Source organism: Pongo abelii, chromosome 3 (genome assembly GCF_028885655.2).
Source record: "Pongo abelii isolate AG06213 chromosome 3, NHGRI_mPonAbe1-v2.0_pri, whole genome shotgun sequence".
NCBI classification, from domain to species: Eukaryota; Metazoa; Chordata; class Mammalia; order Primates; family Hominidae; genus Pongo; species Pongo abelii.
In genome coordinates this window covers 40,712,151-40,736,981 of record NC_071988.2, presented here as the reverse complement: position 1 = coordinate 40,736,981, position 24,831 = coordinate 40,712,151, and the positions used below count along the sequence as shown (strand labels likewise).

The 24,831-nt window shown below is 44.8% G+C and overlaps 1 protein-coding gene across 10 annotated transcripts in view; it reads right to left on the bottom strand.

The window, feature by feature from the left end:
- The window catches only part of LIMCH1 (LIM and calponin homology domains 1), a 339,850-nt gene extending 318,451 nt beyond the window's left edge, over positions 1–21,399 (bottom strand). For 5 of the 10 annotated variants that reach the window (XM_054553854.2, XM_054553846.2, XM_054553849.2 and 2 more), the window contains exon 1: positions 21,191–21,399. In XM_054553854.2, the coding sequence (XP_054409829.2) occupies positions 21,191–21,286 (96 nt within the window). In that variant the 5' untranslated portion in view covers positions 21,287–21,399. The remainder of the gene's footprint in view (positions 1–21,190) is intronic. The other 5 variants (XM_054553848.2, XM_054553855.2, XM_054553856.2 and 2 more) reach the window with 2 other exon arrangements.
- Positions 21,400–24,831: the final 3,432 nt, after the last annotated feature.

Sequence of the window (24,831 nt, the reverse complement as noted above, 5' to 3'; positions counted from 1 at the left end):
CTTTGATGATGGTGTTGTACAGATGGGTTTTTGGTGTGGATGTCCTTTCTGTTTGTTAGTTTTCCTTCTAACAGACAGGACCCTCAGCTGAAGGTCTGTAGGAGTTTGCTAGAGGTCCACTCCAGACCCTGTTTGCCTGGGTATCAGCAGCGGTGTCTGCAGAACTGTGGATTTTCGTGATCTGCGAATGCTGCTGTCTGATCGTTCCTCTGGAAGTTTTGTCTCAGAGGAGTACCCAGCCATGTGAGGTCTCAGTCTGCCCCTATTGGGGGGTGCCTCCCAGTTAGGCTGCTCGGGGGTCAGGGGTCAGGGACCCACTTGAGGAGGCAGTCTGCCCGTTCTCAGATCTCCAGCTGCGTGCTGGGAGAACCACTGCTCTCTTCAAAGCTGTGAGACAGGGACATTTAAGTCTGCAGAGGTTACTGCTGTCTTTTTGTTTGTCTGTGCCCTGCCCCCAGAGGTGGAGCCTACAGAGGCAGGCAGGCCTCCTTGAGTTGTGGTGGGCTCCACCCAGTTGGAGCTTCCCGGCTGCTTTGTTTACCTAAGCAAGCCTGGGCAATGGTAGGTGCCCCTCCCCCAGCCTCGCTGCCGCCTTGCAGTTTGATCTCAGCCTGCTGTGCTAGCAATCAGCAAGACTCTGTGGGCGTAGGACCCTCCGAGCTAGGTGCGGGATATAAGCTCTTGGTGCGCCGTTTCCTAAGCCCATTGGAAAAGCGCAGTATTCAGGTGGGAGTGGCCCAATTTTCCAGGTGCCATCTGTCACTCCTTTCCTTGACCAGGAAAGGGAACTCCCTGACCCCTTGCGCTTCCCGAGTGAGGTAATGCCTCGCCCTGCTTCGGCTGGTGCATGGTGCACTGCACCCACTGTCCTGCGCCCACTGTCTGGCACTCCCTAGTGAGATGAACCCGGTACCTCAGATGGAAATGCAGAAATCACCTGTCTTCTGCGTCTCTCACGCTGGGAGCTGTAGACCGGAGCTGCTCCTATTCGGCCATCTTGGCTTGGGGTAAAGCGTGGCTTGGACATTAAATGCACCTACCTGGCACACAATAAGTGTTCAAGATCTGTCTACTGAATAAATGAATAAATGAGGACACTCATACAAAGGAGAATAACTGATTGTGATATGACTTTACACTCAGGGATGCCTATGATTCAGTGCAGAAAATACGAAGATTCTCCTAAAGAAGCTGTGGTCAAATTTGCTCAGGTATCTAGAACATTCTACTACTCTTTATCATATGCCATAAAATACTGATTATTTTATTCCATCATGTGAACTAGGAATGATATTGTTGGCAGACAAAATACAACTGTATTCCCTGGATGCACATCTCTTCACACACCCCCACATAAATAATCATTCAAACAAGTTTTAAATCCTAGATCTGCCAATATCGCCCAGTGCAACTTACTCACTTATTTTGTCATCTGCTGTGTTCTCCACCCTGGCTGCACATTGCAATCACTTGGGGGGAAATGTCTATACAATAACAACGCTCAGGCCCTGATCCAGATCATTTTAAATCAAAAGCTCCCAAATGATTCTAATGTGTAGCCAGAGTTGAGAACTGCTGAGCCAGAGCTCTCCACTAGCAGAGACGCAGTAATTATTATTACATGCTTATTTAAAAAAAAAAAAAAGAAAAGAAAATATCAAATCAAATCTCAGGCTGGGCGCAGTGGCTCATGCCTGTAATCCCAGCACTTTGGGAGGCCAAGGCAGGATTGCTTGAAGCCAGGAGGAGATCAAGGCCAGCCTAGGCAACAAAGTGAGATACCACCTCTACAAGAAAGAAGAAAGAAAAGAAAAGAAGATATCAAATCTCTGTAAGATTTTGTTTGAATAAAAGGTTCCAGAACTAATCAAAAGTTTCAGTAACATGAGTTTCAACATAAATAGTGCATATTACCAGTGATTACCTGTATCAGGTGGGATTTCAGAGTGGAAGCATTTTTATTCCTATATTGTTTGGTGGTGGTGGTGGTGGTGGTGGTGGTGTTTAAAATACTAGACCTGGCTGGGCATGGTGGCTCACACCTGCAATCCTACCACTTTGGGAGGCCAAAACGGGTGGATCACCTGAGGTTGAGGTCAGGGAGTTCGAGACCAGCCTGGCCAACATGGCAAAACCCCATCTCTACTAAAAATACAAAATTAGCCAGGTGTGGTAGTGCACACCTGTAATCCCAGCTACTCAGAAGGCTGACGCAGGAGAATTGCCTGAACCTGGGAGACGGAGGTTGCAGTGAGCCAAGATCGCGTCACTGCACTCCAGCCTGGGCAACACAGCGAGACTCTGTCTCAAAAAAATAAAAATAAAAATAAATAAATAAAACACTAGACCTATTTTGGAAAATATATCTAGATAGAATATCTTACCCTCACCATTTATCTAAATAGACTGGACTAGACAAATGACTTAGTATCAGAATATCTAATATTGAATCCCTTATATATAAAACATGATAAATGACCAGTTACAGTTAAAATTACATATTGACCGTACAGCCACTTATGATGGCTTTAAAATATGTCAACAAATTCTTTGATACTCCTCCTTTCAAAAGGTGGAGTCTAATTCCTCTCCTCTTGGGTGAAGGCTGTACTTAGTGACTGACTTCTTAGGAAGTTATGGTGGCCGATACAGTGGCAGATAAGTTGGCAGATACGGTGACGTGAAGTCTGAAGCCAGGTCTTACCATGCCTTCCTTTTTGCTCTCCTGAATCATTCACTTTAGGGGAAGTCAGCTGCCATGTTATAAGGACGCACAAGCAGCCCTACAGGGAGGCCTAGATGACAGGAACTAATACCTCCTGCCAACAGCCAGCAAAGTACTGAGGCCTCCTGCATACAGGCACATGAGGGAGCCATCTTAGAAGCAGATCTTCCAGCCACAGTCAAGACTTCAGATGACAGCTGCCCAGCCAACATCTTGTTTGCATCCTCAAGAAAAACCCGAGCCAGAACCATCTAACTAATCATTCCCAAATTTCTGACTCATAGAAACTATAAAATAATAAATATTTGTTGGTTTAAGCTACTGTGTTTTGGGCTAATCTATTATGCACTGATAACTAAATCACCATCAAAAAACTTTTAACAGTTTTGTTGACAAGTATCTAAAGTGCCCCTTCTACTATTTACACCTACTCTCAACTCCCTCTCTGAATGTCTCAGGAACTTGTTTCATCCATCATTCCTTCTCATTGTTATATAATAAATGGCTCCCTCTCTACCCCTTTGTCAAGGCCTTCTAATATGTCCAAGTCTCTCCCATCCTTAAACACAGAACAAACAAATCCTACTACAATCTTTTGTTCCTCCTTTCCCTGGATTTCTCTGTTTCTCTCGCCTCACACATCAACTCAGTCACTAAATCTCATCATTTTTACGCCTTTAACATCTCTCACATTCATTCCCACTGATGTTGCCATCATCACCTCTTACCTCTATTATTGCAACAACCCTATGGCCTCCTGCTTCCATGCTGGCCATCGTAATCATCCCCTACACTACCACCAACGTCATCTTGCCAAAATATAATCACATCCCTTTCTTACTTTTAAGTCATACCCCATTGCTTACAGATAAAATCTAAACTCCATTAAAAAATACTAACAGCAGCCAAAACTTATTGAGCACTTGACTTTATATCAAGCACTGAGTATATTAATTTATTTAATCCTAATCACAATTCACAAGGTAGGTGCTAAAAATACCCTCATCATTTCACAGATTAAGAGGTAAAGCACAGAGAGGCCAAATAACCTCCCCCACAGTCACAGCATCAGTAAACGGCAGAGCCAAGTTTGCGATTCAGGCTGACTCTGAGCCCAGCCCATTTAGTTCCAGCACCAAACCCTCAGGCATGGCACACAAGGCCTCTGCTGATGTGACCCAGTGTGTCTTCTTCCAGCAGCACTCTCCATGTGCTATGTCCCAGCTCTGCTGCTTCCCAAGTGCACTCTGCTACCACACACCTCCATGCCTCTGCTCACGCTGCCTTCAAGGTCTAGCCATTGCTGTCACCTCTCCTCACCCTTACTGCCCCATCCAACTGACAATGCTTGTTAATTTTTCAAGACTCAACCCAAGTGCTATGACTTAAGTGTGTACCCCAGAATTCATGTGTTGAAAACTTGGTCCCCAGTGCAGCAGTGTTGAAAAATAGAACCTTTGGGAGGTGATTTGGTCATGAGCATTCTGCCCTCATGATTGGATTAATTCATTTGTGAATTAATGGATTACCAAGGGAGTGGGTTAGTTATCACAAGAGTGGGTCTCTTACCAAAACCAGTTTGGCCGTCTCTAGTGAGCCCTTCTTGCCATGTGATGCCCTGCACCACCTTGGGATTCTGCAGAGTCTCCACTAGCAAGAACGCCCCTCACTATATGCAGCCCCTTGACCTTGGACTTCCCAGTCTCCAGAATTGTAAGAAATAAATTTATTTTCTTTGTACATTACCCAGCCTGTGGTATTTAGTTATAGCAACAGAAAACAAACCAAGACACCAAGGAACCCAATGCCTACCTCTCAAACACTCCAATACCCAGGGAGAATGTTCACATCTTCCTTTGCAGCACCAAGGAACCCTGAACAGACTGTGGTAGATGAGAGTATTACTGGAAAAATATCCATTCCCCTCCCCTCCCACAGTGAGCAGAATGCCTTTCCCTGCCCCACTGACTTTGGACTTGGCCACATCACTTGCTTTTGCAGTGGAATGTGAGTAGATGTGATGCAAGTGGAGACTTTAAAACCATTTGTTGCATGGTTTTGGCTGGGTTCTGGTGCACCTGTCATTCATTTGCCATAAAGAGAGCATCTCCCAGGTAGCCTGTGGTCCAAAAAGAAAGGAGACACATGAAACAGACTTGAACGTAACCCACAGCCTTGAGCCAAGTGCAGCCAACCCACAGCTTGAAGCAGAGCTGCTCAAGCTGACCCTTCAACCCATGAGCAAGAAAAATAAACTATACCATTGCCATCTGCCACTGGGTTTGGGGGTGGTTTGTTATGCTGCATTATTGTACATACATCTGGAAGTCTTAATTTCATGTGCTTGTTTACATATCTTGGGAGCTCAAAATCATGCTTAAAACATGAAGAGCTCTTAGCAGATTTTTTGTTAAGATATAACTCAGATACCATCAAATCCACCCTTTTATAATTAAAAAAATTTTAGTTTTTCACTAAGTACTATATATGGGCAACCATCACCACTATCCAGTTCCAGAATATTTCCATCACCCCAAAAGGAAACCCATAGCTATTAGCAGTCTCTTAATAGATTTTATAAATAAATAACTTAATGAATGAAAACATAAGAAATTTCTCAGAAGAACTCTAGTTCCAAATTAGTGTTGTGATGTAAACACTGCAGAAAATTATTTTTCCCAGAAATGTGTCTTACTAGGGTATTCCTACTACTAGGGTATTTTAAGGACATTTTATCTTTAAAAGAAGTTATATCCTCTTTTCCCATATATTTTAAGTATAAATATTTAATATTATTTTCAATTGGTATTGCAAGGCAAAGGCCACTTGGAGATTTAATTATTGGTCTACAGATCACAGAGAGATGATTACATTAAAAGCCACAAAGCAGTCAGGAGGGAAAAAATTTCATATAGTTTATCAAAGCTATCCATAACTGAGCAAAACATTACATAAAATCTGCTTTTGCATTAAAAAAAAATCCCTTGGTCAAACACCAAAAATAAAACCTCAAAATTTCTAATAGTAAGGACCAAAGCTTCAAAAATTAGCAAATCTACACTTAAAAAACACAAATGTCAAAATACCAAACAGTGGTAGAGATTGAACGACTATTCTGGGTGGGTAACTTGACACCATACCTAAACACTCATACTCATTTTTCTTAGATAACATAGAAAACTATATAGAAACTATAATGGCAAGTACATTTTGTTCTATTAACAAAAAAGACAGAAATGTCTTCATTCAGAAAGTAACTCCATAAAAGAGATACCTTTGGGGAAAACTTTATTAAAGACTTGAATGTTGAATAGGCTAAATAAGAAACTCATGTCAAGGGCAAAATGTTCTAATCTCAAAAAACATATTTTCTACATACTCACTTCATTTTGCTGTTCTGTATGAAACTATTTTGCCAAATCCAAGAAACCTAGAAAACTGTCATTGGAATCACCACTATCCCCTCAAAAAAGAAAAAAGGAAAAATCTGCCCAAGAATTAGCAAAGTAACCTGTGAGCTTTCAAGTATCCTGACTCCACCTAAGCTGTCCAACCAGTTTTTATTTTTACTCCTCTTTCCCGTACTCGCCCTGGGTAGGACCCAGCTGCGCTGTGCCAATCTGGGTCACTCAGCACAGAGGATCAGTGGGCAACAGCCGCTGTATCCACTTTTAGAAAGGCCCCACATGCCTGGGGACTGCTCAGGCACAGAGCTGCACACCCCCTGGACCCGGAGTGTCTGGTGAACAGCAACTGCATGGTTTTGCTATTTCTAGGCTTCAGGCTCCAAAAAATATATATCTTTACCTGAGAAATATGAAATTAAATGGGAAAAAACAAATCAGATACTGGTATTGGATACTTTAATTTCTAACATTTTTTTAAAGCTATAATAGTTCAGTGTAAAGGTTCATATATATTGGGAAGAAAGGAGAGTTGAAGTACCCAGGATGAACATTTTTATTTTTTTAATTAACAGTTCAAAAATCAATCCAGTTTGTTCAATCACATTTTTACACCTAATAGAACCCATTAGGTATGGGTTGGGCACTTGACATTCGGCGATACCTCTAAAAATAGCACTGTTCTAGTCTTATAAAAATAGGAGTAAAACAATCTATTAATGCCTCTTTTTAACCACTCCCAGCTTATAATCTTATACTCACCTCCAAGAAGTAGTCACTGTTCTGAATAGTTCATTTTAATTATTTCCTCCTTTCCTTATTATCTGTGTGTGTTCTTGTATATTACCACATTTTTAATAAAATGTTAGTAACAATTGGTGGTAGGCTCTTCAGCATCCACTTTACCCATTCTTCTACTAAAAGTACCCAGATTTTCCTCTAGGGAATTCACTGCTTCTCTGTTGGGTAGCAGCCAGCATCTTTGATAGGGATGGACCAGGGTGAAGTCTGATTGGCTTAGGCTAATCAACTCATCTATTCCCCTGGTGATCATGAATGAGGAATGTGCTCTCTTTCTCTGCCCAGAGGGTGTAAAGAGAACTTGAGGACTGGAGTCACTCTTTCCCAGCCAGCCGTTAGTGGAAAAGCCTGGACCTTCTGAAGTCGGGTAGGGCAGGTGTGGAGGCCCTATGTAAAGCCAGAGCATAAAGCCACACAATGCACAGCACGGTGGAAAGACAGAGAGAATCCAGATCCTTACTGATATCCTTGAGCTGCTGAGTCAGCCTTTGTCTGAAGTAGGGATCTACCTCCAGACCGTCAATGAGCAATCAACTGTCTATTTTTTAAAGCCAGTTTTGGTTGCATTTCTGTTGCTTGCAACCATAAGAATGCTAACTAAAACAAAAAAGAAATTTAATGAAAAAATTATTAAACACACACACAGAGTTTAAAATAAAATAAGAAATACATTTTTAAATATATCATACTACTTATAACTCTTGATGGAAGTTAAAAATGAGTGGCCTATCATGTCAGAGCAATACCAGGGTTCATCAGGCTGCGTGGGAACCAGAGTCCCCATGCATCAGAATGTGGGGTTTGGGAGATGCCTGGAGCCCTCTTTGTATACAATCACTCTCCTTCCCAGCTGGCAAAACTGTCAAGGTGAGAGGACTTATTTTTGGAGTTTCTTTTAAAATACAGAAAACATGTCTAAAGCCAACACTGGCCTCCAGCATCCTTAGGCATCCCCTACCTCTACCCTCCTGCCCCCAGCTCTTTACTGCTGTTCCCCCTCATCAATATCCCTCACAGACACCCTTGGTCAACAGCCTGCATTTGCACCCTGTATTAGTCCGTTCTCACACTGCTATATAGAACTACCTGAGTCTGGGTAATTTATAATGAAAAAAGGTTTAATTCGCTTACAGTCCTGCAGGCTCTACAGGAAGCATGGCTGGGAAGACTCAGGAAACTTACAATCATGGCGGAAGGGGAAGTAGGCATGTCCTGCATGGTAGGAGCAGGAGGAAGAGCGAGCAGGGGAGGTGCTACACACTTTTAAATAACCAGATCTCATGAGAGCTCCCTCACTATCTCAAGAACAGCAAGGGGGAAATTTGCCCCCCATGATCCAGTCACCTCCCACCAGGCCCCTCCTCCAACATTGGGGATTACAATTCAACATGAGATTAGGGCAGGGACATAAATCCAAACCAGATCACACCCCATAGCATGGTGGTTAGGAGCACAGGTAAAGCAGCCAGACTGCATGAGTTTGAAGATCAGCTCTACCACCTAATGACCGTAAAACCCTTAGCCATTCACTCATTTCTAGGTTTAATGGGAGTAATAAGAGTTTGTAGCCAGTTCATAGGATGGTTGAAAAGTCGGGTGCTTAGGACAGAATTTGCCAGGCCATAAGCTCTCATAAATGTTAGCTATGTTTCTATTCTTTTGTCAGGAACTATAGTAATTTGAGAGAGTTTGGAGAAAATCCAACTGCTGTCCTCCCAGACAAGGCCAGCCATGGCCCAGGCCAGGCCAAGAAGCATGGAGGATTCCTATCTTCGGCGCCAGGACCATGCAGCTTTCCTGCAGGCCACTCTAGCTTCATCCTGCACCTCCCTCATACCGACTCCCAAAGCTCCTGCCTTACTGGTCTTCTTCAGCTCTTCCATTAGAGTCTCCATACAGCCTTAAGTGTTTGCCTAGAACATGATTTCTTGCTCATTTTTACATGGCCAACCCCTGCTCATCCTTGGAGTCTCGGCTTACATAGCACTTCCTCAGAGAGGCTGTCCCGTTGCCCCTTAGACCAAAGGAGATCCCGGCCCTCTTTGTGTTCCAGACCAACTTGCTCTTCCCTTTCCAAGCATGCATCACACGCGTGATTCTGTGCTCAGCGTCCATCCTTCCAGGTGGAATGGAAATCTCACATTTGCCTCTCATACTACTGAGTCCCTAGGACATGCTCAATAACTATATGATGAATGAATGAATGATGTCCTAAACTGAGACAAATTGCCAATACTCATATACTGGTGTAGAAAGGGCTCCAGAGAACAGGAATAATCGCAGCCAAGAAGTCACTGACCCTCAGACAAATTGCCAACCCTCAAGTCTCAGTTTCCTCATTTCCAACTCACTTAAGTTTCTCACTCACAATAAGTAACTCCTGTAGGTTCCCTCGGCGAAAAGAGTGCTGCTTTATGTAGTACCCAGGCACAAAATCTCAAAGAAAAATGGATCAGAAAAACACACACACAGACAATATTCAACTACCTCCTCCAAAGGCAACAGAAGCTTCTCCTGGAAATGTCGTCCAAGGTCTTCTGACAGCAGATAGGAAATGTGAAATTCCTAAAGAAAACATTTTCCATATGACCCAAGATCCCAGGCTCCAGCACTGGGAATCTTCAAGGTATTGTTTTATGCATCTGTGTGGGTAAGTGTGTGAGAGATACTGTCTGCCCAAACTATTAATATCTATGTATTTCTACCATAAAACAGTATCCATATTCCTGTAAATGTATGAATAATGTCCCAAACTAAGACAGACAGCCAAAAACCTTGTATCCTACAAAATCACACACTAAAAATAACAGGGCTTATGGAAAATACAGAGTTCATGTAAAAGGCCCAAACCCTATTCAACTTTGTAACCAGAGCAGTAACAAAAACAAGAACACTAAAAATTACCAGCACACATAAAAGATGTTTTCTATCTCCTACTACAGAACAAACGGAGGATTACACAAAAAGGTGGGAGGCAAGAGCGCATGGTGGAAGGGTGTGAGGAAAGACCGAGGCTGCTGCATTACGGAGATAAGAGGAAAATGCAGAAAGATCTGGGAAAAGCAGACCTTTCAATCAACACAAAGCCAAATGGAGTCTAGAGCAAAAAGAGGGGTGTTCACCTCCCTGGCTGGTTGAGTGCACCTCTACTATCCTATTTTGTTTTCAACTACTGCTATTTGGTGGTACAAACTATGCAAGTGTTAATAAAAATCTCACATGAACCATCGCAACTTCCACCTTACCAAGCATGCTTCTCCTATTTCCCAATCGCATATGTAATAATCCTCATTACAGAAACCGACATTATAAAATAGCCAACTATATTTGTTCAGAACACCAGAGCCTGTGCCACATGAGAGGTCTAAGAGTGGAGCTGCTGTTGGGAGGTGCCAGATGAGGCCAAAAGAAGGACTATCATGTGGGCACTATGTGGGGACTCAGGAGCTACGTGGGATCAGGCCTGCCAGTCTTAACATGAGTGAAATTTATGGAAACAGGCCCAGTAAAGAACCTCAAACTGGGACAGGGGGCAACAGATACCTGTGTTACACAAAGACTAAACAGAATACCATACTCAAAGAACCTAACAGTGCCTGGCAAGGAGATGCCCTAAATCCACATTTTCCTTCCCCTTGTTTATAATCATTCCAGTCTGGATCTCAGCATCAAGGACTATTTGAATCCAGTGGGGGAGTCAGGTTCCAATCAAGGAGAAAAAGACTGGGAAAGTAGATGTGAAGTGAAAGGGAGTAAAAATGGTTCCACCCACTGACGATGGTTCATTGGGCTCCTGTAATGATTTTTCATCATAGTCCTAACCACCCTCCTGACAATTATCTTTTAAAACACATTGAAAGGGTTCCAGTTTCAGAGAATGTGCTTGGGAGCCATATGGAGGAAATTGTTTCCTCGCAACTAACGGTGCTATGTATATAGAAGATGCTCAATAAACAGCATATTGAACCATTAAGGGAATGAAGAGAGAGAGGGAGAGAGGCAGGTCACCTTCTTGGTTAGGTAGTTACTTGGGACCATGATCTTTTTAGAAGTTTTGCTTTTACTTCTAAAGGGTCCCAAATACTAACTCTGCAAAGGTACTTTCTCCAATGAGTACATATATACTGAGCAGCTGTTAAGGATAAGGCAGCAGGACACAGCAGTCACCAGTCCAAGCTCTGGAAGCAGTTTGCCTGGGTTCAAATCCCAGCTCTGCCACTGATTATCTGTGTGGCTTCAAGCATATCACTTACCATTTCCGTGCTCCCATTTTCCCATCTGTAAAATGGCCATAAATGGTGCTTGCTTGAGAAGTACCTTACATATCAGGCACTGTGCTGGGTGTTTGTTCTATACACAATATACCACCTCATGCAAGCACCCAGACTACCACTCAAGCAAGCTCCTAGACTACCACTTGTACATGGTAAGTGTTCCAGAAGTGTGTTTGCTGTTATTTTTATTTGGCACTGAACTAGCCATTTTTATCACTATTATCACACTCTGTCAACTCTAACAGCATAATGAATCAGGCTTCTACTTGTCACTCGCCCCTCCTATTTATGACATCTTGCATGGTCCCTTAGGGAACAGGTGGCAACCTCATCTGTTGGCTGATGACAACATTCAGCTCCACAGGCAACTTTTTTTTAAATTTTCCATATGAAAAGAAGAGGGGATGCTATTTCTCAGTGCTCCCATTGGGTTATGACAATTAACAGTCACAGCCATGGTCATTTATTGATACCATGGATACCAGCTACTAGTTAGTCATTTTGGGTTTTTTTCCTTTAAAAATGCCTGTCTAGTAAGAACTCATACAGGTGACCACTATAATAAAAATTCTTCCATTTCTTTTTAGATTCACTATCATTGGAAGTGCTCTATCTTTCCCTCGTCCTAAGAAGTGGGAATTAGCTAGACTTCTATAACAGGTGAAAGAGAGGTTTGCTTTGACTTGGGGAAAGAAAGAGAAGGTGAGAGCCCCAAGGCCGAATGCTGGGGGCATGTTTATTTAAAGAAAAGAGATGTCTGCTCTCCAGGCTTGCAGCCAGGAACTCCAAGTTCAAGGAGCCCTGAGCCAGTCTAACTTGAGGGGAGGGTTAGCGCCCTAAAGAATATCTTCACCCAAGGGCCAACAGAGAAATCACCCTCTGAGTGTCCAATCACTGACTGTCTCCAGGCAACTATTGGGTAAACTGCTTTTTTTAATCACTACAAAACACATACACACACACACACACACACACTTTGCTTCCTGTCAGGGCAGCAACAGAGTCTATTTTCTCTGCCACAGCCAAGTCCAAGTGCCAATCAGGCAACTGTAGCTGGGCACAGACTCACTTAGAAAGCGCTCAGGCAGTGGGGAAATGTGGCTGTGAGGCCCTAGCAAGGAAGAGCCTGGCTGAAACAAGGAGGGAACAGGGTGATGACTAAGACGCAGTCCTTGGCCACAGGGCTCTGGGGTTCACCAAAGGAGGCAAATCCCCCCACCACATACACACACACAAAAAATTCGTGATCGTAAAATACAGCAACTTTTCTTAGAAAAAGGCAAAAACTGAGGCTCAGGTATGTACAGAGAAGGGAAGGATTAATGAGCTTAGAGGAATCAGGGACTGTGCTGCAGAAGCAGTTGTGTTTAAGCTCTGTCTTGAAAGGATTTGTCCCTGGAGAAGTGGAGAAGGGGCATTCCAGGTTGTGGCTACCCCAATAGCCATTCTCCCCTTTTTCCTGAGGAATAGAACTCAAGAATATTATCTGAGCATTACTCCTGCCTGGGGTAAAAGATCCTTCTCCAGAGTCTCTCCTATACCCAGAAAGGGCCATGTTCCTGAAGTTCTGGGCAATAAAATAGTAGCCAGTATGTCAGAAAGGGTTTCCCAGAAGGCACCTTACATGGGAAGGATGCACTCTTCACTTTCCTTGCCTCCATCCAGCTTCTTGGAAAGGTGATGTGATCACGACTCTCCAGCAGCCATGTTAGACTGGGAAGATGGGGGAGGGGGTCTAAGAATGGTGGTTCAAGTGTTGAAAGGAATCTCAGTCAGAGACCTCCAGGGTTTACCATTTATGAGGCTCCCAAAGGGCACCTGGCTTTAGTAGTTTATAAAGCCCCCTCTTTTGGAAGAATGTGGGGAAAGTTCCCAAATGAGAAGACATCTGTGGGTCACCACCCAAAATCTCACACAAAATGGCTCTCTTCCCTCACTGAAAAGCAAGCAGGTTTCCCGCAGCCCCTTCCTACTAAGAGTGGAGTAGAGCCTCTACAGCCTCTATTTTGTCCAAGAATTTTAATCCAGAGTCTAGGCTCAAACACAAATCCCAAAGTCCTCTCTGCATTTTTCTTAGAAGAGTTCTTATCTGTGCCTCAGATGTTAAATGGACAGTGGATCATCACGCAAACTCTGAGTGGCCTGCAAGGAATATTCAAGAACTTCCGAGACAGGTACCTTCACCCCCTGCCCCACCACCAACACACATCTACCTTCAACAGACCTAGAGAAATTTAAGAGTGTTTCTACTCTACCTTGTTTCAAAACACAATCATAATAAAAGTATGCGTTGCATCCAACACAAGCCCTTTTCTCAATAAATCATCATCAATCAAATTCTCCTGCTTAGAATTCTTCAGTGGTCTTAGCTTAAATCTTACTTTCACTAAGAATCCTTGTCTTTTTAAAGAGTACTTTTCTCTTAATCCCCCCTGCCCCATTCTTTGTCTTCATAGTATGTATTCCAAATTGTAATTATATATGTATTGTTTAATCTCTCTGTCCCCCCGCCACATTGTATATTTCATGAGGACAGGAAGTACGTTTATTTTGTTCATTACCTAACACTATGCCTAGCACTATGCTGCACATTGTTGGAGCTCAGTAAACACTTTTCAGGAAATAATTTTTGAAAGCACACTTTCACACATTAAAATATTAATGCTTATTTTTGCCACTGTTTATACTGAAGCAAACTTACACATGAGTGATAGCCAAGCCTCCCAAATAATTATTTTCATATTTTAACAATTTGACTGAGCTTATTGTAGCTTTCATTCCATTTCAATTGGAATAAGATATTCAATTAAAATAAAATAATTGTTCAAAATATTTTTTAAACACTTCTGAGGGGAGAAAAAGATAGCTATGTACTCATTGCAATAAATATAACTTCAGTTCCTCACTTGGTGCAGACCCATTTGGTGAACATACTTCGTAAAAAAATAAGGCTGAGGAATTTTTTTTAACAGTGTTCAGTCATGGAAATGAAAAAGCCACAAGTCCTTCTGTTCTTGACCTTGCTTTTTTTGTTTTTTTTTTTTTAAGACGGAGTCTCGCACTGCCGCCCAGGCTGGAGTGCAGTGACGCGATTTTGGCTCACTGCAAGTTCCACCTCCCAGGTTCACGCCATTCTCCTGCCTCAGCATTCCGAGTAGCTGGGACTACAGGTGCCCGCCACCACGCCCGGATGATTTTTTTTTTCTTTTCTTTTTTTTTTTTTTTTTTGTATTTTTAGTAGAGACGGGGTTTCACTGTGTTAACCAGAATGGTCTGGATCTCCTAACCTCGTGATCCGCCAGCCTTGGCCTCCCACAGTGCTGGGATTACAGGTGTGAGCCACCGCGCCTAGCCAACCTTGATTTTAAAAGCAAGTGCAGGTGTATTCCTCCACGGCCTCCTAATGGGCTATCTAGGGGTGAATGGGTGGGGCAGTCCCTAACTTACACTGACCAGGAGGCCAAGCTGCAGCCTCTAACAGCCACACTAGAGTAACTCTCACAGGCAAAATGCTGGACAGTGGAAACATGGCGCTTTCCCAACCTAACGAATATTTTATTCTTAAGGTCTCAGCATAGAGCACAGTTTTGCTGACAGTGGGAAAAGGTGTCAGCCAAGTTATTTCTTAGGTGCATTTTATATGACTACATCATCTGTCCTTTTCCTGATGCCAAAGGTAATTCCCTGAGATACACTAGCCATCCTGATATGGTTTGGCTCTGTGTCCCCACCCAAATCTCGTCTCAAGTTGTAATCCCCACATGTCAGGAGAGGGAGGCTGCGGGGAGGTGACTGGATCACGGGGGCAGTTTCCCCCATGCTGTTCTCATGATGGTGAGTGAGTTCTCATAAGAGCTAATGGTTTTAAAAGCATTTAGCAGTTCCCTCTTCGCTTGCTCTCTCTCTCCTGCCACCATATAAGACCTGTCTTGCTTCCCCTTTGCCTTCCATCATAATTATAAGTTTCTTGAGGCCTCCCTAGCCACGTGGAACTGTAAGTCAGTTAAACCTCCTTTCTTTATAAATTACCCAGTCTCAGGTCGTATCTTTACGGCAGTATGTAAACGAACTAATACACATCCCACCAGGGTTAGATGCATGGGCGTCTCTTTGGAAGTGTTGTTTTCAATATTGCAAACATGGAATTTTATCACAGCAGAACTGAATTCCATGGCATCATTCCTCCTTGAAATATAACATCTCATGTCCAGACAGAAGTCTTTCCAATATTCTATCATTTTTTTAAGAACTATTTTTCCCCTATATTATCTTTAGCCCTCTAGTTTAGGCTATTTTTATATTTCTCAATCACTTAAAACCAAAGTTCCATTATCTCTTCCTTTCCTGATTTAATAGCACTGAAGTCATCCTTTTTTCTACCCTACCCTTCCTCCAAAAAAGATCATATCTGATACCTTTCTTCTGCCTCAAATGTAAACACACCCACATCCTAAGGAACATATGAGGTGTTCTATTATAAAATTGTATTGTACCTTATTAAAAATCTCAGAACAGTGAACTGGGCTTAAAAGGAAAACTTAATTCCAGTGATAACGGTTTGGTCAAAAATCAACCAGCGTTAACTGATTCTGTCCTGAACCATGAAAATCAAGGCCAAAATACAAAATACAAAATGTATTTTGCACCACCTCGGGGGGCCAACTGTATATAGACTTTAGCAGGCACATAATAAGCAATCAATAAATAATACCTTTTATCATCAGCAACATCAGCATCATTACCATAATTTTTATCATCATGTTATCCCCCAACTATGATGCTTTTAAGCTTCAGAATGGTCTAAAGCAAAAAGAGAAGCTGCCAGGCCAATTTCTAGTACTCCTAGAGCTGCCTAGTCCCACCTAGCACTGACTGCCACCCACAGAATCAAGGCCAACTGTCTACATCATGGTTCTATTGTCATCCATCGGCGGAGAGCCGGAGGCCAAGAGACCCAGCGGCTGGGAACACATGTCCGGCCTTCCCTTTCTTGGTAGCCAGTGCTCAGTCTGCCCTTTGGAGCTCGCCTGATGCAACTGGTTTCCAGGGAGATGCCGGGGCAAGAAGTGCCAGCTCCATCTCCCATTCCGCATCCCCTTTCCCCAAATCTGTGGGACCTCACTGTTTTCCTACCATGTGACAGCATTGTGTCATAGCTGCTCTTGTATACAAACAAGCTAGACTATTTAAATGTCATTGTGAGAAAGATGCCGCCTGCTCTCATTTACATATCTATTCAGATCACTACTCCTTCCTTGATCTAGCCAGAAAAATTTTTTCTTCCTCTTCCTTGGCAACTTATGCAAAGCTGGAGGACCATCTGCAAAGTTAACTACCTGTTGGGATAAAAAGATGTTAAGAGTCTAGTCCCTACAGAGGTGGAGAATTAGAATGACTACATGTATAACTTACGGTATTACATCACAAATATCATATGTTACTGGCCATTAAATGCTAAATTATCTCAAAAGCTATTCATAAATTTTCCCTACTGCCAAACAACACAAGCATCTTTTGGTCTTGGAGAGCTATGATACCCTCAGTGTTTTTAATCTTCAGAATTAGGTCCCAGCTGAATAAGAAAACAATTCTATGTGGGCAGCAGGGAATGAACCAAAATGAGAAACTGATCCCTTCCAGCACGAGTTCTCACTCTTGTGAAGTATAGATTAGGTCACAAATGAGATTGTATTCATCACCAAGCCCCATGGGCACACTCTGATTGAAGGTAAAGGAGTGCAGGAACTTCTCAAGTTGAGAAATAAGGCTGAGTTGGGTTGAAATTTCCAGTCCCTCCCTAAAGGCCTGGGAACCTGTTCCAAATCATAACCGAAACCAAGTTGAAGGACATCTGTTTCTTCAGAAAGTGTTTGGCATTGAAAAGAAGAACCACAGATTAGAACAGATAAATATTGTTGTGGGTCGTGAGGCCAAGAGAAGCGGGGAATCAGGAAAATCAGAGTCATCTAACCTACTAATAAACTCTTGTAACTCAATAAATACCACCAAAAAAAAAGAAGGAAATAATAAAAGAAGGGAGGAAGAGGGAAAGGAAATCAATGGAAGAATTATTCTTATTCCTAGCAGGAGTTGACACAACCTCAGTGAATAAAATTCTGCTGCATTTAGATGAATATTTGGACCCATTATTTGTATAATGATTTAATATTAGATCATCTACAAGAGGAGAGGCATTGAGCATTCTGCTTGGAGTTTGGTAACAAAGATTATACATTAAACTTACATATTCAGCATAATATTGAAGAATAATTTTCTAAGCTTTGATGGACTACCAAGATCACTTTATGAGTAGATATTAAAGGTTTTTCTCTGATCCCCAAGTCACTTTTAGTGCAAATTAGAGTGACATGTAGCATCTAGTTAACTTCTACTCCAGGTATCCAGAGTTAACAGAGTGAGATAATAGGATGAAATCAGTAGGCAACTGAATCATATTTTCTACCCTGGAAATTTGGTGTTCTGAATCATTTCTTTCAAAATCAACCTTAGTTGTTATTAACAACAGAAAAAACAATAGCAATAGCAGTAGTAGTAATAATTATCATAATGATAATAGTAGTAGTAAAAGTAACAGCAGTGGTAATAATAATGGTAATAATACTACTAACGATACTTACATAGCACTTCCTATGTACTGGGCACTGTTCTAAGCATTTTAAATATATTAATTGATTTAATCCTGACAGCACTCCTATGAAATAGGTGAGCTGTTATTAGTATGCTGTTTTACGGATGCTCTCAATAATAACTCTTAGTTATTTTTGTTGTTGCTAACAACTAGGGCTATCTTTCAAAGAAATCATTTGGAACCATAGTAAAGGAAACGTAGCTTGCTCAGGGTCATCCAGCTACAAAGTAACAGACTCTGGACTCAAACCCAGGATGCCCAGCTTCAAGGTCTGACCTCTCACCTACTGTGTTCTGCTTAGTAAGGCCTTCTAGAAAAGTAGTATGGAAAGAAGTTAGTCACTCCCCTGCCTGCTGGTAGCCAGAGTTACTACTTCAAGTTTGCTGTCTCCTCTAGGAGTCTTCCCAAACACACAGTAAGATGTGCAACCTGTTCCTACAGCTATAAAAAGTCACTAGGAGTGTTACAGGGCTGTCCCCACATGGTCTGTGACCATCTAGAGCTCCATTAGAGCTTTCACCTTTGCCAACTAAGGAAGGAGTGAGGGGAGGGGGGCTGAGGTGGGGGAATCGTTCCCAGGCCACATTTCCTGCCCAGTAACATGGTCCTCAAATAGCCAAGGCTGCAGGCCGAGAAATTCCTCACTAACAAGTTACGTCCTGGATCTGGTTCCCTGAGCCTTTATTAAGAATGAATGTTTTCTCGCCAATCCATGACTCAAGGAAGACCAAGAACCGAGGCGAGACAAGCAGCAAAGTTTGTTTATTAACTTGCTTCACCCAAGGGAACATTTTTACGAAAGGGTGAAATTCCTTACTACTCAAAAAGAAAGAAAGAAAAAAAACCTATGGGAAATTTAATCACCAACTGAGTAAAAGTAAAAACAAAGCCCTACCAATGAGGATGTTGCCAGAGACAATGGGGCCCCTAGAGGAGCTGCAATTGTCTCGAGATAACAATCCCCAATCCCCCCCCACCACCCCCCGCCCGGGAATTCACTGGCCCTAAGTACTACATTATTGCTATATTAGCTGAGGAATCTTTGTTCACAAGGCAACTGCATGCAAAACCATCTGTTACAACTCCTGGGTTCCCGTGGTTTCCAGACTCGGCATTTACATTTCAAGAAGAACCTCTGGGAAGGAAGGGGAGGTCTCTGTCTTTCCCCTGGAGCAATTACCTTTTTATGTAGCCTGGGAGGGGGAAGCTCTCCTCTCCCTGAAACTGAATCCAACAATTGAAAGGAGATAGGCCGCTTCAATAATGCACACGCAGCTTGCCTGGGCTGCCTGGTCCTAAAGCCACGCATGCCCCATTACGGTTTTCACATTCTTAAATTGGTATGAACGGTAAAGCATCAAGAACAATCCCAAACTGTCTATAGGGCTTAATGAGGCTCTACTGTCTTAAGGAATCCTTTCTTCCTTTTCTTAAACGTGATATTAAAGCTAATATTCTGTACTGCATAACAGCCTGAAATATACTACCTCTTAAAAGCAAACTGTAATCTGGGCCAAAGGAGACATTTTGTATCTTGATTTAGGTGGGGGCTACAGTAATACACATATTTCAAAATTCATGGAGGTGTACACTTCAGATTTGTGCACTTTTACATGCGTAACTCATACCACAATACATTTTCAGAGCAGAATATGTCAATGATACTCACAGTTAAGGAAATTGAGAATAAATCACTTGCCTTCAAGAATAGTAAAGACTGCTCTGCTTCTAGATCCTCCCCTTACCCCCACCCACACTCGAAATCTCTCCTGAGAATTTTAAAGTTCAAGAACCTGAAAAATAGTTATCCAACTCTGCACTAAGCCAGTAACTACAAATGCTTCCTGTGTATCCTGGGAGCATAAGTACGCAACACAGACAGAGCACCTGTCACACGCCAAACCGTTCCAGCCACATATCAAAAATAAAAAGCCAAAGTCTTTTTCTCATCTGATGGTGAGCTATCAAATTATGAGAGACATGCCTGGGGCTTTCAGCAAGACAGCCCTGATGTTCACTGTTCTGTTTCTTGAGCCCTATTTTCAAACAGATGTTTCTATACTCTTAAGCAGCACTCTTGCTTGCGGGAAGCAGGTTAACCCTGTAGGGTACAGGTCTCTGGCTGGAGCAGAAGAGCAGCATTAAGTGAGGGTGGTTTCTGCAGGAAGCTCAGCAGGTTTAAAGCTGTACGTGGAGCTCTTGTTACTCTAGCAGCTTCTTGGGAACCACGATGCTGAACGAAGTGGGGAGTCACTAAGTGACAGGCGGAATTCTGGAAGCTTCAACATTGCTGGGTCATGATTTAGTGGTACACTTCCTCCGCTGAACTACCAGGCAAAGAGGGCTGCTTGTCACTGAGGGAAACAAGGCCAAATTCATACCTTCCACTAAGCCTCCAGAAAGGCCACCCATTGAAGCTGAGGCTGCTTGCACTAATCACACGGGGTCACCTTTCCCCTTCATGCCCTTCAAGCGTCCTGAACCCCGCAGACAGGTCATTTCGGGAGCTCGGGGCTACCAAGCTGCATCTACTGATAGACATCGTGAATCAGGATCACCCAGCGAGCGCTTCCTGGACTGAGAGCCGAGAGCTCCAGTGATTTCCCTGGCCTGCCAACGAGTCATTTAAGAAGTGGAATATGCCAACCAGACCGGGTAGCCCGTACTTCGGAACTGACCCTGCAGTCCCTGGGATGGAGAGGCGCGGGTGTTGCCAAAGGCTGGGCAGCGTCTTTGCGGATGCGTGCTCGCAGGTGGGTCTTGCAGGCTACCCGGCCCTGCGCACTGTGCCAGCCTCACACCTGACCCGGTGCCAGGAATACAGCAAGAGGCTCCGGTGGGTATGCGCCTCCGTGAAGACACTGCCAACTCTGCTCCGGAAGGGTGCGGGGTAGGGGGACAAGGGGCGAAATGTGGGACCAGAAGCAAGATACCCCGAAATGCGAGCACCGGTGAAGTCTCTGGGGGCTCGCGCTTCCTGCGCCTTTGCAACGCTTTGCTAGCACTGCGCTTCCCCTGGCAGCGCCTGGAAGCGGCGCTAGCTGAGATTTGCGAGGCCGGCGGGCAGGAAGGATGGAGGCGCAGGGGATCCCTTCCTGCCCTCACGCGCGCAGCTAGACTGCAGTGTCCCCTTTCACGCCCACCCTCGCCCGGGATTCCAATGCCAAAGCGCTAGGGTTTCGCGGCTCGCCGAGGCCCGGGGGGGTGACCTGGAGCAGCTGGCAAAAGAACGTGGGGGGGATTGAGGGGAGGCGAGGCTGGACCTGCGGTCGGAGCGTGCGCGGGTCCGTGGCTCAGGGCGCCAGTGCAAGGCCGCCCGCCAGCCACCCGCACCTACCTCAATCCACTTCTGAGCCTCGGAGAAGGCGGGCTCGGGGGGCGGCTCGGGCTGCAGGGGCTGAAGAGCTTCCAGACCGAGAGCGGGACAAGCCATTTGCGCAGCCCCGCGTCCTCTCGAGCGCCGGGATGAGGACGGCCGCCGCCGCCGCCGCCGCCGCCGCCGCCGCAGGAGCGCGCTCCCCGCCCCTTCCCGCCCGCCGGCCTCCCCTCCCCGCCTCTCCCCGCCCCCGGCCGGCGCAGGTCCCGGGAGAGCCGCGCGCTGCTAGAGGACGCCGCGGCAGCTGTTCACAGCGCCGCCCGGGCTTCAACGTGCCGTGAGTGCCCCGCGGGAGCGAGCGCGGAGGCGCCGGGAGCTTCTTCTCCTCCCCACCTTCGCGGGCCGCTCCGCCCCCGGGGAGGGGGAGCACAGCTACCGACTAAAAATAACCTGCAGCGAGCTCTGCGTGTCTCCCTCCCGCTCACACCCGGCCCGATAGAGGGACTCCGCCGGCCGCCCCGCACGTCCCTGCGCCCGGCAGGCTGCTGACAGGCGGGCGGACGGGTCTGGCATCATATGGGAGACGCGCGCCCGAGGGGGCGCACCCGGGCCGGGGGGAGCCGGCGCTGCGGCACCCGAGCAGTAGGACGCGCGGGCGCTGGCCGCGCAGCACCTGCAGTCCCTCCTGGCCGCAGAGGTGGGGGCAAGGCGGGGCAGCCCCTGGCCCGGCGCCAGGAAGTACACAGCCACCTGATCTTTTTGTAAGAAGAAAAAGAAAAACGACCCTGATAAGCTTTTCCTTCTCCAGGAAGACTACCTGTGTCCTAGTCTGTCGATGCAGTCAACCAACAGTCACTGTGCACCTACTATGCGTCAGGCACTGGGCCAGGCGCTGGGGACGCAGAGATGGAAACACACACACACACACACACACACACACGCAGAGATGGAAACACACACACACACACACACACACACACACACACACACACACCCTACCTGGAAGTCCTTGCCCTCGAGGTATTTACATTGTAGAGGGAATTGGGGGCCGGGACAGACAATAAACATGTAAATCAAAAGAAGATAATTTTGGCGGGTGTTGTTAAGATAAAAGAGGAGAAGATAATGACTTGGGAAGAAAAAGCGCGGGGTAATTTCCGATCGCCTTCCCCCCTTTTGGCTGGGAGGCTGACCTGTGAGTCCCGGTTCCATTAATGGGAGGTAGGCAGATGGTCAGTGAGCTGAAGAGAGACGTGCATTTATTTATCTCGTCCCTTCCTGCAGGTGGGTAGGGGGTTTCCAGAAGGTTCCCCATCTCCTCTTGTCCCACTCAACCTCCCAGGCCTAGGTATGGTAAAGGCTTCCCCATCCCATTATGGTCTCCCGACCCGGCTCACTTCTTTCTAACCCTTCCTTTAAACTCTCTGGCCACTCCCACTTGAGCATGCCTTCTGTTTTGCACTAGAGCCCAAGTGACGATCAAGGAAGGTGTCTGTAAGGAAATGTCCTGAAGAGGTGACATGAGTGAGGAAGATTTAACTGTGTAACAATCTGGGGGAAGAATTCCAGATGGATGCCAAGGCCTTAAGGTAGGAATGAGCTTCCCCGTGGAGGAGGCCCACAGCAGGCCAGCAATACTGGAGCTGGTGAGGAGAGCACCAGGGGGGAATGATAGCATGGGAGAGGCAGGCCAGGTCCCGCCTGCGGGTGAGGGGCACACACTACCTTTTAGACTGTTGCCTGGGTATCCCCTGGTAGGCCACCAGGGAGCTCTGACCTACGTGAGCCCAGCGCTGGGTCCAGAGGAGCTCAGTATTCTTGGCCTAACCTCAAGCTAATGGATCCCCCTCTTCAGAATGGCTGCTAACAAGAGGTTTCTGACGGTGGCCGGAGGTCCCTGGGTGCGTCAGCCTCTAAATCTCTGTTCCCCATCCAGAATCCGAGTTTAATCTTTGTCCAATTCTGCTGCTATAATAGGGGAATGGAACAAAAAGCAGACCTCAAATTCCACCATTACCAGCTTTGGAGTCAGACAGGCTTCAGTTTATTTGCTTTGAAAACACTTATGTGGCACTTATGCTGTGCCAGGCACTGTTCTAAGTGCATTACAAATAATTGACTAACTCAATCCTTATTCCAGCCCTGTAAGATAGGACTATTATCATCCCTACGAGGAAACCAGGGGACAGAGCTGGTGGACAGGGAGGGTTGGATTCAAGCCCAGACAGCCTGGCGCCAGATCTGCTCCTAACTGCACACCAAGCTGTCTTACCAGTCCTGTCCAGACTCTGCCACTTACAGTGTGTCCCTCAGTTTCCTCACCTAAAATGAGGTGGATATAGTCATCCAGCAGAATCATTGTGAAAGACACGAACAAGGGGACTGAATGTAAACAGACCAAAGCTGGGCTTGACAAACAAGCAGTTGCTGAGTACAGACCACTGATCCTCACCTCCACCCTGCTGTCCAAAACAGAGGGAGGGAAAAGTATACAAAGAAGAGATAAAGAAGGCAAGCATGGGAAAGGGCTAAAGACATGTGGGCAGAAGATGACCTTGTTTCCATAAAGAAACATGGCAAAGCAAACAGTCCACAAAATGACTCTGGTACACTAATACAATATATGGCTTTGGGCAGTGATATGGTCTGGCTCCATGTCCCCACCCAGGTCTCATCTTGAATTATAGTCTGAATTGCAATCCCCACATGTTGAGGAAGGGACCTGGTGGGAGGTCATTAGATCATGGGAGCGGTTTCCACCATGCTGTTCTCATGATAGTGAATGAGTTCTCATAAGACCTGATGGCTTAAAAGTGTCTGGCAGTTCCCGCTTTGTTCTCTTTCTCCTGCCGCCTTGTGAAGAAGGCACTTGCTTCTCCATCGCCTTCTGCCATGATTGTAAATTCCTGAGGCCTCCCCAGCCATGCGGAACTGTGAGTCAATTAAACCTCTTTCCTTTATAAATTACCCAGTCTCAGGTATGTCTTTATAGCAGTGTGAGAATGGGCTAATATAGGCAGGTTCCACTGCATGGAGTAACTAGGAGGAGGGGAAGCCAGCTAGCCCAGATGGTATATCTAAATCCATTTGAAAATGAATATTAAATTTTATCATATCTCTGATATATCTGGCATTGAAATTGGCATTTAAACTAAAACTTTTTTCTTTCAGTGAAAATACATTTTACATCTTTTAAGGTTTATAATCATAAGGTAACATTTGCTTTTTCTGAGCTTTTACCAATCACAAATTCACACCGGCTACCAAAGACCCACAGACTTAGAACCATAACAGAATTCAAATCTAGTGCTGCTATCAATAATATCCATAAATGGTTGTTAAGAACCTACTATGTGGAAGATACAGAAGAATCCACAAGGGGACACAGACTATGTCCTTTAGGAGCTAATAATTTTGTGGTTTTTTATTTATTTAAATTTTTAATTTTTGTGGGTACATACCTGATATATACATTTATGCAGTATATGGGATATTTTGATAAAGGCATAAAATGTGTAATAATCACACCAAAGTAAATGGCATATCCATCACCTCAAGCATTTATCTTTTGTGTTACAAACAATCCAATTATACTCTTTTAGTTTTTGTTTGTTTTTGAGACAGAGTCTCGCTCTGTCACCCAGGCTGGAGTGCAGTGGTGC